The 16,050-nt window shown below is 57.4% G+C and overlaps 1 protein-coding gene across 16 annotated transcripts in view; it reads right to left on the bottom strand.

Annotated features, from left to right (window-relative positions):
- Positions 1-8,865: 8,865 nt before the first annotated feature.
- The window catches only part of DTNB (dystrobrevin beta), a 214,843-nt gene continuing 207,658 nt past the window's right edge, over positions 8,866-16,050 (bottom strand). For all 16 annotated transcript variants that reach the window (XR_008747996.1, XR_008747997.1, XM_055809646.1 and 13 more), the window contains 2 exons: positions 15,301-15,336; positions 8,866-13,298 (listed from right to left, as the gene is read on the bottom strand). Coding sequence is in view for 14 of the 16 variants with exons in the window: in XM_055809646.1 (XP_055665621.1) it covers positions 15,332-15,336 (5 nt within the window). In the remaining 2 variants the exon portion in view is untranslated. The remainder of the gene's footprint in view (positions 13,299-15,300; positions 15,337-16,050) is intronic.

The raw sequence follows: 16,050 nt of genomic DNA, 5'->3' as shown, positions 1-16,050 counted from the left end.
GCTGCTGTCACTCCCTTCAGTGTGCTGCTGTGTCGAGACACAGAGCCTTCGTTCCCTGCAGCCAGCATGGCTGCATCCCGGTGCCCCAAGCCACCGTGCCCTGGCGTTGTGCGAGCCGGCTCTGCCCAGCCACACGGTGCCAGCTGCTATATTGGGATGCTGGCACTGCTGGTGGCTGTGCTAACTGCATGCCTGTGGCTGAGCTCAGACAGGCTGACCCGGGTCGTCCCCCTACGGCTGTGGCATGGGCTGTGCTGGGGCTGGCAGGGCTCTGCTAACACTGGCATTAGCAACCTGCTTGGGATTGCTGCAGCTGCCGCACGTGCGCTCCTGCTCCTGGCTCTAGCGGAGTCTGCCATGCTGCAGGATTTTTTTGCGTATCCTGAAGCCCCAGCCTAATTGCAGTGCTGCTTGGCATACCCACCCTCGCACTCTGGCACATCCATGCTGGCATTCTAGCACACCTGCGGCTCGCCATGCCTTGTGCTGCAGCCCTGCAGGTGACTGTGCCCATGGCACTGGCTGGCAGCCAACCGGGCACCAGTTCGGGCATGCACCATTCCCGTGCAGCATGCGCTGCCTGCACTGCTTGAACAGGCAACATTGCCTGTGGCATGCAGTGCGGGCAGCTCAGCCGCAGAGCCCCACCGCAGCAGCCACACAACAGGTAGAGCTGCAGGTAGGTGCATTACACAGGGGATAGTGGTGTGGAGGAGTGGCTCCGCATAAGTACACCCGTGTGTAGGTATAACTGTAGGTATGGCTTTGTGCTGGTGTATCATCACATAGGTATGGCTCCATGTACGGCTGCAATAAGCAGCGCTTGATGTTGGCACATCTGCAAGTGGGGATGTCTGCCATAGGTATAGCTATATGTAAGTAAGGCTGCATGCACGTATATCTGCAGGTAAGTAGAGCTTGCTATAGGTATATCTGCAAGTAGGTGTAGCTGCCCATAGGTATAGCTATATATAGATATGGCTTCACGTAGGGATAAATGTGTGGAGGTCTAGCTGGAGGTACGTATACGTGCATATGGGGGCATGTGGTTACACCTGTGGGTGGGTATGGCAGCGGGTGGATATAGTGCGGGATGGGTATGGCAGCAGGTAGGTATGGCAGCGGGTGGGTACGGCCCGGGTGGGTATGGCAGCGGGTGGGTATGGCAGTGGGTAGGTATGGCTGTGGGTGGGTATGGTTGCGGGTGGACATGGCTGCAGGCGAGTTCACGGCAGCACCCAGGTGGGGTGAGGAGCCAGCACCACTCTGTCCCACTGGAGTGGCCCGCGGCTGCAGCTCAACAGCCAGGTGCTGTGGTGCTGAGACACCCAGCCAGGACACCCCAGGCTGCAGGCAAAGCCCTGGTGCAGTGCCAGGCTTTGCGCTGAGCCCGGCCTTTCTGGCTGAGCAGAGGCCACGGTGCCACTCATGCCGGTGTTAATTATTGCTAGAAACACGGCCAAGCCACGCTCCTGGCTGGGGCAGCAGGAAGGCAGGGGCAGGTCCCCACCTCCAGCCAGTTACCCACGTTTTCCCTGTGATTCCTGCTGTGGTGGGTGCAGGCATCTGGGTGGGAGCTGGAGGACGTGCCGGTGTCAGGCATCTGGGCTGCAGGTGATGTGGGTCACTGCCCTGGCTGTCTGTCCGGCTGTCTGGCAGGGGTGCTGGGATGCTTCTCATCATGGTACTTCCTGCGCCTCTCCTCTCACCCATCATGAGGTTTTACCCTTGTGTCTGCTCTTGCTGACAGCTTTCGGGATGGAAAACATTACTCTTTCCAAAACCAGAACGGTTCGATTTTTCCCCTTCTGCTTTGCAACCCCCATTGAGAGGGAAAAGTCTGTACAAAGGGCATTTGCTGGCTCTTGCCTCCGCTTCCCACTCACTGGCAACAGACATGCGGCAGGGCAAGGATGTGAGGTGGGCTTCCATGTGACCTGTGCTGGTGACACCCCGAGTCTCCCCACTATGTTGTCCCCAGTGTTCCTGGTGTTGCCCCCTATGTTATCACCAGTGCTCTCAGTGCTGACCCCAGTTGCTCCCAGTCTTATCCCCATTGCTCCCAGTGCTATCCCCATTCTTTCCAGTATCTCAATTGCTCCCAGTCTCATCCCAATTGTTCCCAGTCTTATCCCCATTGCTCCCAGTGCTATCCCTGTTTGTCCCAGCATTATCCCCCACATGACTCCCATTGCTCCTGGCACTGTCCTCCTGTTGTTCCTATTGCCCCCAGTATCACTCCCACATTCCCCCCCATGCTGGGGGTTACACGCTGTGGAGGGGCTTTTCATCCTCCCCACACTTGACTCAGCTGCAGCAAGGCCCACCGTGTTGGCCAGGCACCATGTGCCAGTGCCATGTGCCGATGCACCTTTCTGGTGGGGCATCACCGAGCTGGCTCCACCACAGTTTTGGTATTTGCTGAGCCTCACCCCTGGAGATGGGAAAGGTTTGGTGATGAGCACCTGAGCATGGCACCTCTTGCGGCAGGGCTGCTGGTGGGGCTGTGGCACACCCGTCCTGCTATCACCACTCAAGTGCTGTGCCTGGTGGGAAGCTGCTGCTGAGCACCGTGAAGGAGGAAATGGCTGGAGCTGGCATAGCACAATGCGCACAGGCAGCACCCACTCGCCGGTGGACCGGCTGGCTCTTGGCCACCTGTGCAGACTGAACCCAGGCACCTTACCTGGGGCTGCTTGGTCACCGAAAAGCAGTGGGTTTGCTGGGGAGGAAGAAGGTGGTTTTAGTGGCTGGGCAGCCAGCAGTGGTACTCAACCGAGGAGAAGCAGCGTTTGCTGGTGGGAGAGGAGGCTGGATGCTGGTGCTGGCTGAGTTAAACGAGCAAAGCTGGCCTGAAAACTCGTCAGGCATGCTGGAAACTCAAGGAAAGGCTGTGGCAGCAGTGACAGGGATGGTAAAGGGGATTTAAGCACGTGGGGAACAAGGGAAATCCTGGTGGAGATGCAGGAGCATCCTTGGGTAACACCACTGCCAGGGGAGATGTGGCTGGTGAGCTCCTCTGCTTTAGTGAGGGGCTGGTGGTGGGCTTAGCAGAGGAGGATGATGATGGCCATGGATCGTCCATCTCCCTGTGCCAGGTCTTGCTGTCTTGCTCCAATGCAGCCATCCTGCTCTGTGGCCCTCGCCACTGGGGGAGCTGGCAACTCCTGTCCCCACTGTGCTCTGCATCTTCAGGGAGTTTTTGCAAATCCCAAAGAACTTCAAATGCCTGGGGAGCCTTGCGGCTGGGGTGGCTGGCCCAGGCTGGGCCCCTTGCCATGCCCAGAAAAGCCCACATGCCTTGGAGCCACTCGGCTGCTGGCATTTGGCTTTTCCAGCCGGCTTGCCATTTCCCATGGCATACTGTGGTGCTCGGCATGGTCCCCACTGCCTCTCTTCGCAGGTGCTCAGCCGGCAGCCGTGGCCATGCTAGGGTGCGCAGTGTGCTGCTTGCCCACTTGCCTGCTCTCCTGCCCCACCAGCTTCTCCGGCACCTTCACTGTGGCTAATAGGTGCAATTATCCCCAGTTTAAATCTCTGTGACAGGGAGGTCAGGGCGGCTGCAGCAGGGCAGCAGCTCGCAGCAAGGCGTTTCTGACCAGCTGTAAATCTCCCATCCCGTGGCTGCTGCAGCACCAGGACCAGCTGTGCCCCGACCTGCTGCCTGCTGCTCTGCCTGCCAGGCTTATTGTGGCTGGAAGCAGCACTTGCCGGACTCAGCCTCTGCGGCAGCCACGCTTCTGCTGCTGCGCAGGGCACGGGCTGCCCATCCCACAGCGCCCAGCAGAGATGGGGGGTCCCCGGGGTCCCCCTGTGCCTTGCAGTCACCTGCCCTTGGCAGCTCGGCCTCATCACGGAACCGCGTCCCAGTGACAGTTGCCAATTTAGAAGGCAGCTCCCTCTGGGGGCTTGGCTGTGGGGATTGGATTAATTAATCTCACCAAGAGGGCGGGCACCAAATTAAGCCGGTGACACACGGTCAGCCGGTTAGTCAGCACTGCCGCCGAGGGAGCAGCAGCTGGTCCTGCCTTGGCGCGGGGGGAGCCTGCGTCATGCGTTGGGCACAGTGCAGCATGCCGGGCTGGTGTGGGGCATGCCAGGCTGGTGTGGGGCATGCCGGGCTGGTGTGGGGCATGCTGGGCTGGTGTGTGGTGTGCTGGGCTGGTGCGTGGCCTGGCTGGGGTTGGGGGGCACTGTTCCCACAGGCACCTGTGCTGAGCCCTGGGGATGCAGAGTGTGAGGACCATGGCACACTGCCCTGGCAGTGTTCACCACAGACTCTGGTGGGCTGTGTGTGGGTGACGTGGGGGTAATGAGGGCAGTGGTACCAGTGAGAAGGCACCCCCTAAGAAGAGGCAGAGCTGCTGCAGTAGGGCCCCATGTTTGCCTCCTGCTCCCTGGTGATGCTGCTAGCCGGGCCATCACTGCGCTTGCAGTGGCTCCTGTTGCTGCCTGCACCCCACAGGTCCCCCAGCTCCTTGATGGGGGAGATCGGCTCCATTTTGGAGTCCCTCTGTCTGGGTCCGAACACCCCCAGGCTAAGCAAAGCCTGAGAGCCCTGCTCTGGGGATGGGGTCCGCCCCATGGCTCTGGCTCCATGGCAGCCTGGGACCTGGTGTGATGCCAGCATGGCCAGAGGGACTTCAAGGGATGCAGGTGTGATGCTGGCTTGGCTCAAGGAACCCCAAGAGATGGAGGTATGATGCCTGCATGGCCAGGGGGTCCCCAAGGGATGCAGGCGTGATGTGTCAGCATGGCCAGAGGGTTTCCAGGGGATGCAGTCGTGATGTCAACATGGCTCAAGGGACCCCAAGGGATGCAGGCATGATGCCAGCATGGCCAGAGGGTCCCCAAGGGATGCAGGTGTGATGCTGACATGGCTCAAGGGACCCCAAGGGATGCAGGAGTGATGCTGACATGGCTCAAAGAACTGCCATGCTCTCAGGACTCCTGTTGCTGAGCAGGGCCAACATGTTGTGCCACGTCCTGGTGCCATTCCTGGCATGTGGCTCCCACAGCTGCTGTGGCCTGGGAAGGGAAAGCAGCTGCCGGCTGGTCCTTTCTGCTCCTCCCGCCTCCCCCACCGCTGCCTGACCTCGTTTTCAGGACCGATGGCTCCTTGTTATGTAATTGCCGCTGAATTTCTGCACAAGCCTGCAGAAATGGCTGATGGCCACGGCATCCCAAAGCGTGGCAGGGCGTGGCCAGGATGGACCCCACATGCTCTGTCCCCTCACCTGGATGTCCCCAACCTGGCATTGTGCCTGCAGGAGCAGGATGCTGGAAGGGGCTCAGAGATACCTCATGAAGCTGCAGTGGGGCTATGTCTGCTGTGCTCTGTCCCAAAGTGCCACAGTGGCTTGTGCCACCCCCTGGCATGCCACAGCCCCTGCTGGGGCAGGGCAGCAGGCATGGGGCGCGGGGAGCTGGGGTGCAGGAGCTACTGGGACCGTGTGGGGCTGTGGGAGCACTGGTGGCACTGGGAGCACGTGTCCCCAGGGGGACACAGCATATGTCACATGGGGATGAGTGTCCTCAGGGCACGCCTGTATGAGGTAGCTGGCTGCACCTGGGTGCGTGCGAGGGTGTGTGGGTGAACCAAGCACTGGGACCTTGGGGAGGGACTGGCAGCTCCCTGCAGAGCCTGGGGCAGGAACCGTGCCGGGCGCCCCGGCACCCACAGCCGCACCCTCTGTGTCCCACCCCAGTGTGGTGTTTGCTCTGTGATTGCCCACTGATAATCGTGCTCGGCGCTCCCCTTCCTCCCCCATAAATCATGGGTGGGGGCAGGCTGGGGGGGTGTGGGGCAGGGAGGAGGAAGAGGAGAGCTGGGGAAGAAGGGCAGGGGAAGGGCCACACCAGTAGCTTGTGGCGGGGCAGAAGATTATCTGAAACGAGGAGCACCCCTGGCCCCGGGGTCAGGCACTGGCACGGAGGCCCCCACCCAGTGTGGGGGGAGAGCAGGTTGCCCCCAGCTGGGCCCCACATCCCAGGGGCTCATGTCAGGGGCTGCCCCAGGGGAGGGGGCTGTGGGTGGCTGAGCTGCACGGATGCGGGGACAGCTGTGTTTGGCCACCCCCCCCCCCCCCCCCCCCCCTTTTAGATTGAGGGAGTGGCACCCATGGGACCCCCTGCTCAACCCATGCCCCAGGCAGGAGGGGAAGGGAGAGTACCACACACCCTGCCCCCTGCCCCCTGAGAAAGGCCCAGGGGGGGTCCCAGGGGTGGGGACGGGTGCATGGACCCCAGTCCTGGCTTTGCACGCTGCAAGGTGTTGGGTGCCCATGAGCACTGTTCAGGACACAGGGCTGTTGCTGGGTGGGGGCCTATGGGCTGTGCTGTAGCACTGGAGGGTGGCAGGGGGGTGGGAGTTGAGCTGGGGGAGCCTGGCAATGGGCACCCATGTCTGAGCCTGGTTGTGGGGCTCATGGGGTCCCTGGGGCACACAGGGCTCCTGAGGTCTCTTTGGGGTGCACAGAGACCCTGGGGTCTCTGTGGGGCACATGGGTCCTTGGGGTCTTCATGGGGTGCATGGGGTCCCTGGGGTCTCTGTGGGGCTGAGTTCATCTGCCCCATGCTGAGCAGGAGCTGATCCCCCTCCTGGGGCTGGGGGTAGCTGGGTCTAAACCTGGCACTAACAAGGTGTGAAAATGTTGTCAGCTACAGGATAAACTGAGGGGCAGGGGACAGGGACATGGATGCCACTGGACGGGCACCCTGGCTGCAGCCTGCAAACAGGTCCTGTGTGCACACACAGGACCCACATCCCCCTTGGTACAGCACCCAGGTGACACACGGCACCCACACCCTCCCAGGGAAGGGGCGCAGGGCCAGTGGGGGACCCTCTTCACCCTTAGGATGTGTGTCAGGGCTGCACCTGGAAGTAGCATGTGGAAGTCCCCTCAGTCATCACTGGGACCTGGGTGCTGCTGACAGCGGGTCCTCCCACTGTGCCCTCCCACGGGGCATCGAGGCAGCTGCCAGAAGCCCTGGGGAAAGACCAGTGTGGTGGCTCAATGTCCCCAAGTGATGGCTAGTAGGGTGCATGGGCAGGACAGGGGTGCCAGGGGCACGGAGGGGACAGGCGGCGTGGGGAACCAGCACCAGGCACAGTGCTCTGTGTGTGTGCAAGAGTACACGTGTTTCTGCACACATTTCAGTCCATGTCGATGCCTGTGCACACACATGCATGTGGGTGTGTACACAGGTACATGCATCCGTGCCCTGTGTGCACGCTTACATGTGACCCCATGGGGACCCTGCTCACAGTTACATGTGGGGCGTGGGAGTACGCACACACGAGAGCAAGCCGTGAGTGTGAGTGTGCACAGGCCTGAAAGCACAGGTGAGCGTGCACATGGTGCATGGGTGAGCATGCACACACACACAGTGTGGGTATGCAGCTGAGCAGGTAGGCAGTGCACAGGGGAGTGTGCATGTACAACATGTGAGTGTGCACACACACGTGCATGCAGGCAGTGCATGAGGGAGTGAGCACACATGCTCTGTGCAGGTGTGTGCACATGTGAATGAGCAGGGGCTGATGCAGCCCCCGTGCCATGTCTTGGTCTTCGGCTCCCCATTCCTGCAGGCAGCTGTGGTGCAGGCAGTGCTCAGCCCAGCAGCATGGGGTCCTGGGGCAGGGGTCCTAGAGGGGCTGTGGGGCTGGTCCCCATGAACAGGAGGTGGTGGGCTGCGAGCATGGTCTGGTGATGGACACGATCCCCATGGCCGCCTACTGGCCTCCCCACCCGAGTCACACTGTCCCTGTGTGGGCTGGTGTGTGCAAATCACATTGCCATCTCTGTCCCCAGGTCGTCCTGGGCACTGCTGAGAGGTTGGGGGGTGGAGCACCCACTGCTCCCCCCGGGCACATACTTGGCCGGGGGATTCTTGGTCCTGCTCTCACCTCACGCTGGACTGAGAGGAGCAGGAAGCTGCCCCAGGCCTGGCGGCAGCCGGGAGCCCCCCTGGCTGTGGGTAGGGTCTGTATCTTTCCCACAGAGGCACCTAATCCCTAAAACAAATGAGCGCCTGGAGCTGGGCAGTGCCGTGCCAAATCGGGGCTGTGAAGTGGAGGGGCTGCATCTGTGCCCATCAAGCTGTGGATTCCGGGGGCTAAGGTTTCCTCTCCGTGAGCCCAGCCTGCCCCCGCCAGCCGCGGCTCTGCCTGGGGATGGTGAGAGCTGGGGGATCCCTCAGCACTGGTCACAGGAGGGTCCAGGCGTTGCTGCTGGGTCCGGCAGTGGGCATCCCCATGGAAGGCGCACCAGGGCTGGATGGGGCACGAGCATCCCTCCATCACCAGCTCCACATCTGGGGGGAGCAGTGGTGAGAATGTCCCCACCATTGCAGGGCCCTTTTCTGGGGGGTTGGGTACCAGCTATCCCAAACCCCAGCCCCCCCCGTACAGTTTCTGATACTGTGCTGGGAAGGGATCGGGTGGGGTGTGTGCGTGTGCGTGTGTGTGTGTGTCTGGTGCAGATGCTCCCGCCTTGATGCCTGACTGCCCTCCAAGCCCGGCCCTCACCCTTTCTGCCACCACCAGATGTGCTTGCTGGTGCAGTGGGGGGGAACATCTGGTGGGATGGGGGCAGCTGGGCTGGGGCTCTGGTGCCGTGCTGATGGCACAGATGTGGTGGATGCTGGGTCCTCGAACACAGGCAGCTCTGTCTGCTCCCAGTGACCTGCAGCCATGACAAATGCGGGTAATCTCCTGACTCCGCTGCTCTGTACGAACCCACGGCAAAGCGCCGGCAGCTGCTCTCATACTGCGTGCTCCTTTGGAACAGTCATTTCCTATTAAAAACCTTTTTATTTTTCCTTTTTCTCAAACACCTCTGTGGTGAAGGGACAAGACACCCCTTAATGATGAGATGAATTTATTGAATATTTGGCAGGTGACAGAACATGGCTTCCAGTGTACAGGTTTCTGTTAGAGACATTCCCAACACTTACAGCGTCGGCTCCAGCACGGGTTTGCCAACTGCTCCCAGGGATGCTCCCGCTTACTTCTGCACTCACCAGCAGCCGCACTCATGTGGCACCAGGAACAGGGAACGGAACCAAAGCTTGGTGCAATCCCTGACCCCCAGCCACCGGGCTGTGCTGCTGGGGATTGTGTGGGCATGGCTGGGGCTGGGGGAGCCTCAGCACCCATATGCTGAGGGATGGCATGAGTGGCCAAAGCTGCTGCCTTCCTTTCGCACATCACTGACAGACCAGCTGGGTGCAGGACACACTGCACTGTGCCCATCCCTATTCCCTACCTCATGGAAACTGGTGGTCTCCCTCTTCTGGCACCAACCCCTGGCACTGGGGCACCGGCTGGGCATGCTAACGCAGGGACACGGCTCAGTCTGGGTAACTTTCCCATGAGAAAATATTTGTAGGTAGCGTTTTGCTTTTTCATTTAAAGGTGTTCCCTACAGCCTGTGTCAACGCACTGTCCATGGGATTCAGCAGCAACGCCCAACACCGTGGCCCCTGCCTGCTGCCTGCACCTGCCTGGCTCTGCCAGCGCTGTGCCCAGCCGGTCTCTGCCGGGGGCCCTGCCATCCTCCCCAGGCTCTGCATCTGGCCCTACTTTTAGCTGGTGACTCCCATTCCTGGGTCCTGACAAAAAATGACCATCCAGTTGCATAAAATAAAACTCCCACAGTTGAAAGAAAAGAACCATATTTGTGGTTAGTTATTTTTTACCAGCAGCCTCAAGGCTGTGGGCAGATGCTGGGCGGCAGAGCCGGGCAGGGGGGCACTGGCAGGCGCACTCAGACCCAGCGCATCTCCCAAGAGCACTGACACGCTGCCTGCAGTGCACGTGGGCGCACGCAGGGGTGCATGCACACACACACATGCACAAAGGCACACATGTGCATACCCACACACATGCCCGGCACTGACCCCGGGGGCTCTCTGGTGTGGCTGGGCAGACTTCCCCAGCAGCCTCCAGGACGCTGCATCCTGAGTGCTGAGCAAGGACTCGGGTGAGCAGCTGGGGGGCTGGGGTGTAGTGACACTGGAGGAAAACACAGCCTGGGGACATCTATTAAAGCCTGGCCTGAACTGTTCCCCTCGGGGGTTTAAGGCAATTATTCCAAAGGCAAACAATAGTTCATAAGCAGGTTTCAAAGTTAACTGCAAGCAAGATGAGGTGCTGGGCATGATGTCCCAGCACATCACCGGTGGAGCTGCCTGGTGTTACTGGGGTGCAAAATGATCCCGAATGTCCTGCCTGGCCCAAGAACTCCCTTTATGGCCATGGCACAGCTGGGAACATTCATGTTTGTCCCCATGATTCCTGGGCCCTGCTGGGCCAGTCCGTGCCTCAATCCCACACTGCCTACTGCAGTGCCAGGCTGATGCCTGGGGCAGTGGCACGGTGAGGGCAGACCGCACAGCACTGGGACTACCTGCACCAGCTGGGCTTCACTGACAGGGTCTGGGGACCAGCGGTGACCTCCCTGAATGACACCCTTGGGTAACATCATGACAGCCCAGGGCAGCGCCAAGCCAAGCTCCCTCTCCTCAGCATCACTGTGTGCTGCAGGGGAAGGCTGGGGGGATGCTGTGGCATCGTTCCTGTCACCTCTGAGCGATAGCAGAGGGAAGCTATCAGACACAGGCTAACGAGGACAAGTGCAATTAAGATCAGGTCTTGGTGATCTGATGCATAGACCAGGCCAGCAGCTGCCCTTGCTCTCCATCACCCCAGTGCCTGGTTGCTCTTGCTGGCTGCAGGGTGCCCGATACCGGAGCTGTGCCTGCATGACCGTGGCCTTTCCAGGACCCTTCAGATCAGCGGGGACACAGGTTCCTCCCACTCCAGCGGCAGCTTGCTGGGCAAATGCCATCCTCCCAGCAGCAGCCAGTGCGGCATCAGCCAGCACCACCCTGCAGCCCCAGCCTTGCAATAATATAAAGCATCTGCTAAAACACTTTGCTGGCTGAAATAAATGGCACTGTCGGGGAGGTAATGCAAAGCCATGGCACGCAGGGTCATATTTAACATACACGGATGATGTCCCGGCTGCGTCTGTACAAACCCCCATTGATCCCTCCAGGTTTTCCAAACAAAGCCCAGACGCCCCAGCTTGCCTGACTGTCACCAGCAGTGCTTGGTGGGGAAGGAGAGGCACGAGCACCCTCCCTGCTGTACCTCAGCTTGCGTCAGCCCACGAGGCGATGGCTGCCTCCCATCTGCACCCCCAGCAGGGCTGGCTGCAAGACCCCTGTTGGGGGGTGTCTTCCCAATGTCTCCCCTCAGCGCCCGACCAGCCGGAGTGGTGGCAGTCAGTGGTGGCAGGTCCCAGCAGTGCCACCTGCACCTCCTCCAGCTGTGGCTGGACTGCAGGCTCAGAGAGATGCTCGCGGCGGAGGTGGTGGCTGTGGCAGGAGGCTTTGCCTCCTGGCAATCATGGTAGCAAAAGCGAGAAGGGAAAGTCACAGGGTGAGTAATAACAGGAAAAAAGCAGCAAAGTTGACACTCCCCTGTGATCCTGGCTTCGTGCTTAATGTCCTTCCCCGACGGCTACAGGAGATATATATTCATCCTATCCTTCCCTTTCTGTGCTACAGTTTGGACCCTGGCACCTTTGAAGAGGTGACGACTTCCACCTCACCATCCCACATGCTGCTGAGGGCTCTCCCATCACCACCCCGGGCTGCCCCACGGTGCAGTCCCCCGCCTCTGGCACTGCTGCTGGTGCAGGCGTCCAGTTCCTGGAGGATGCCCATGGCTCAGCCGCTGGCCCCAGTGCGGCTTAGCTGGGAACCCCCAGGCTTTTACCCGCACAAGGTGCCAGGAGATCCCACCAGTGTGATGCAAACTCCCTGGTCCCTTGCACCTCTGGTCAGCAGGAGGAAGACCCTGATGCCTGCACAGCCATAACACTTCCAGCTGCCAACCGCCTTCACTGCCCTGGCAGGTCCCTGAGCGTGGCCATCAGCAAAGCCTTCCTATTTTTGGTGCTCGAACCTGCCTGTAGCTTTAGCCAAAGCTGCTGCAGGTCCTAATTCAGCAAATTCAGCTGAAAATGCACATGAACCCTTCCCTGTCCCTGCGAGCACACTCTCTTTGGCAGGCTAAAGCTAACATGCTACACCAGGTTATCATCACTTTCCTTTCCTTCTTGACAGCTCATTCACAATATTTATATTCAACTAAATCTGTGGCCACCACGTTGTTTATTTTCTCTTTCCCCAAGGGTTGTAGGTACCCGACAAGCACTTTCCACCGAGAACCGAGGCCACATATCGGTTCAGACAGGAAGAAAAGCTGAGGGCTGGTTTCAGGGTTTATCACTCCTTTCCATTCATCACCTGTGATAAATATTTATAGATGCATTAGGGCACTCAGCTCCTTCCACTAAAAATATCATTCCTAAGCAGCAAGGAAAAAAAATAAAATAAAATCACCAGTGATTGGAACTGATTACAATGTTTTCTAAGCAGCGATGGAAGAAAAGCCTAGCAAGGATCAGAGCGTGGTGAGCTCAGCCTCAGACTACACAACTTGGTTATTTCTCCTAATTTTAAACAAAACTGAATGGGACTCTTGAAAATGAACACGGAGATGCTAACCTAAGCCTAGCAATGGTCGCCCCTGAATTCTCTGCTTGTAAAGGGAGATTTTTTAACAGTCTGAAAGCAGAGCCAGGAACGCCGGGAGGCAGGTGGCTGGTGGCCCATCACTGCTGCTGCTGCTCTGGCTGTGCATCCCTTCACCCGTGGCATGCCCTGCCATTCACCAGGACGACACGCGATATCACGTGACGGCAACCAGACACTGACAGACAGCACAGTATTTTCAGAAGGTAGGTTTTTTGAAGGCAGAATCCCCTTCATGTCACACGCAAGGGACCCCAGGAGGCTTAACACCCATTTTTTTTCATGCATACCGAGGGGCAGAAGTCAGGAGGAAATAACCAGCATGTGACGTGATGATGACTCCATGACACCATGTGGGAAGAAATCAAAAAAGATCAGTACGCTTAGCAGGAGCAGGGAGTATTAGCTTTCCTTTTTTTTTTTTTTTTTTTATAACCTCCCATAAACTGCTGAGTTTGATGGGGCATTGTCTGATTATCATTAGTAAACACATGGAGGAAAATAGTACATGCAATGACCTAAGAGGCAAGTGCCCATGGGGAAAGCCCTCTGGGTGGTTCGGAGAAAGCCGCTTTTGTCAGCAGGTGGTTGAGATCGGTCACAGTTGCACGATGGTGAATGTATTGGCTGAAACGTGCCTCTTCCAAAGGATGGGGAGACATCTCGATCGTAAGCATAGCCCTCCATGCCTGTGTCATCAGAAATACACACCGTGATGTCAGCATCTGCAGAGAGCAGAGCTCCAGCCTGACCCCTCACGGCTCTGGAGATCAGCTCCTGCATGGTCACAGAGCTTCTCTCCTGGGACCTCCTGAACCTTCGGGTTGGGGCTGTGCATCCCTGGGGCCACCCTGGCAAGCTCGGTGCAGACCAAGCGTGTGGCAGCCACCATGACCATGCTGAGCCCAGAGCTCCTTACCTTGGGCCCCAGAAGACCTGGGACATAGAGGGAACATGAGCTCCCGAGTCAATGACACCAGGACCATGGTGCTGGGGCAGGTCCCCAGGTCCTGCCAGTGAAGGTCTGTAAGCTGTCACAGTTGACCTTGCAGCCAAGGTGAGGCTGGTGCTGGGCACTTTCCCCCCAGGACAGCGAAGATCTGTTAACATAGAGCCCCTGACAGTGCTGCCCAACCCAGCCCCACCCCCATCATCGGTAGGCACCCAGAGCCAAAGGGTGGCCAGAACCACCGGTTCCGCTTGGCAGGACCACATCACCACCATGAAGGCTCGGGACGATCCATCACAAGTCCTGGCACAACAAACAGGAATGCGAGGAACTTAATGAAGAACCACCATGGTTTAAAGGATTTTTTTCTTTCACTGACATGTCTTTCTTAATTTTCTCTGGATGATAAAAAAACCTGAAAGTAATTTCTCACTTTTATTTTTTCAGTTGTTTATAATTTAGCGCTCATCAGCCGCAGTCACTGGTGGTGTTGGAGGCACTGCTGGGCTTCTCAGGGAACAGGTAACTGCTCATCTCCAGATCAGTGGCTAAGGGGTGACCAGGGTCAAAGCCATCCTCTTCTCCAAAGCCATTAGAGTTAAAGGGACATTAAGAAAAAGCCACACACAGCAGTATAAACAGCTCTCCATTGCTGGCTTCCTCTCTAATGGTATAATTTCACTCCTTCTTGAGTTACCAGATTGTTTCCCAGATCAGGCAGGACTTGAATTTCTAATGTAAAAACTATCAGAAAAACTCTCAAGCCACTTTCGGGTTATCTCTATCCACCACTGAAATGGCAGGGAGGCAGAAAGGGCAAACCCTCTTTTTTCTCTTTTGCAAATTACCTTTAGAGGACCATGGTGGTGGCTTTATCATGCAAAATTGTGTTTCAGATCCATCTCAACTAATTCACCTGGTCCACAGCCACTGACCACCATGGTCTGGGTCTGAACCAGTAAGTTAAAGATAAAAGACTTTCTTCTGCCTGTTTGCTGCAACTAAGGAAGCTACAGTGTGAAGGACAAGGTTCCTAGGAGGAAGGTGACCTACTACGCCCGTCCCCGTCCTGTGCTGGCTAATGACGTGTGTGTCTGCAGCACATTTTTCTGCTGCGAGAACCCTCCTTCTCACTGGCAATGGTGAAAGATGGGCATTGTGGCTGTGGGAAACCTCCAGTGAGTGCAAGGGCAGTGTAGAAACCCGATAGGGCACCCTCCTACCAGCTTTTCAGATGGGGAAGATAAGGATCTTATTCAGGTCCTTCAGAGGCATTGTCACCACAGGGCTCAGGCTTTCTCCCTTACCACTCTATCGTGCTCTTCAGCCACCTGTTTGTCTATCCATCTGTTGTGCCTTATTATAACTTAAAGTGCAGGCTCTTTGAGGGTAGAGATTGTATTTTTAGTACAACTGGACAGTGTCCATCACAATAGGGTCCTATTTCCTGGCTGAGGCCTCTCAGTATAGAAGCAATACCAATCAAACGCGAGATAATGCTGTTCCCACTGAGGTTAATGATGTTTTCCCACTGTTTGCAGCAGGAGCAGAACTGGGTCTTTACAAGGAAAGACTCAATGCCCTTTTGAATGGTTGCAGAGCAATGGGCAGGCGGGGAACCTTCCTTGTACAGAAATAGGAGATAAAGAACAGGTGTCCAGGGACTTGGTCCTACACATTGCAATGGTACGTACAGAACTGTGATGCTGGAGATGGGAAGAAAAAAATATATCCATCCTTACCTGAATTACTGTACAGCCTGTGGTCGTCGATCTAACCTGAAACACAGGGGAAAAGGCATCTTTAGAAATCAGGTAATTTTATTCCCCGCAAAATGAAAAAGCCACCCTCCTCATCTCTTACTGCTCTAAGGGGCAATTCTTCTCCAGCCTGTAAACAGCTTTATAGGCACTGGGATAAATGGCGAGTCCTCCAAAATACAAGGCAGGTAGAAAGGTGATCTGATCTCATCCAATCCCAGAAATGACAGCATTGCTGAGGTGGGAAGGGACCACCGGGGGATTGCTCAGTCCATCCCCCCACCTCAAAGCAGGCTCAGCCCCTGCAAGCTGCTAAGAACCTTGTTCCATCTGGTTTTGAGTAGCTCCAAGGCTGGAGACCCCACACCTCTGCGCCACCTGTGCCAGCATTTTACCAACCTCACGGTACAAAACTGTTTTTTATGTTCAAGCAGGATTTTCTGTATTTTGACGAGTGCCTGTTGCCTCTTGCCTTGCCACTGGCCACCACTGAGAAGACTCTGGCTCAGTTTTCTTTAATCCTTCCCATCAGTTATTGACACACATTGATTTGATCCCAGCTCTCTCTGCTTCTCCTCATGTGACAGATGCTTCAATGCTTTAATCACTGCCATGGCCTTTACCTATACTCTCTCCAGTCCGTGCCCCTCTCATATCGGGGAGCCCAGCGCTGGACCCAGCACTCCCGGGGTGACCTCACCAGTGCTGGGCAGAGGCGAAGGATCCCCTCCC

The sequence above is a fragment of the Falco peregrinus genome, chromosome 7 (assembly GCF_023634155.1).
Source record: "Falco peregrinus isolate bFalPer1 chromosome 7, bFalPer1.pri, whole genome shotgun sequence".
Classification (NCBI taxonomy): Eukaryota; Metazoa; Chordata; class Aves; order Falconiformes; family Falconidae; genus Falco; species Falco peregrinus.
The sequence above is the reverse complement of the archived record's forward strand: the minus strand, read 5'-3'. Positions and strand labels throughout refer to the sequence as shown.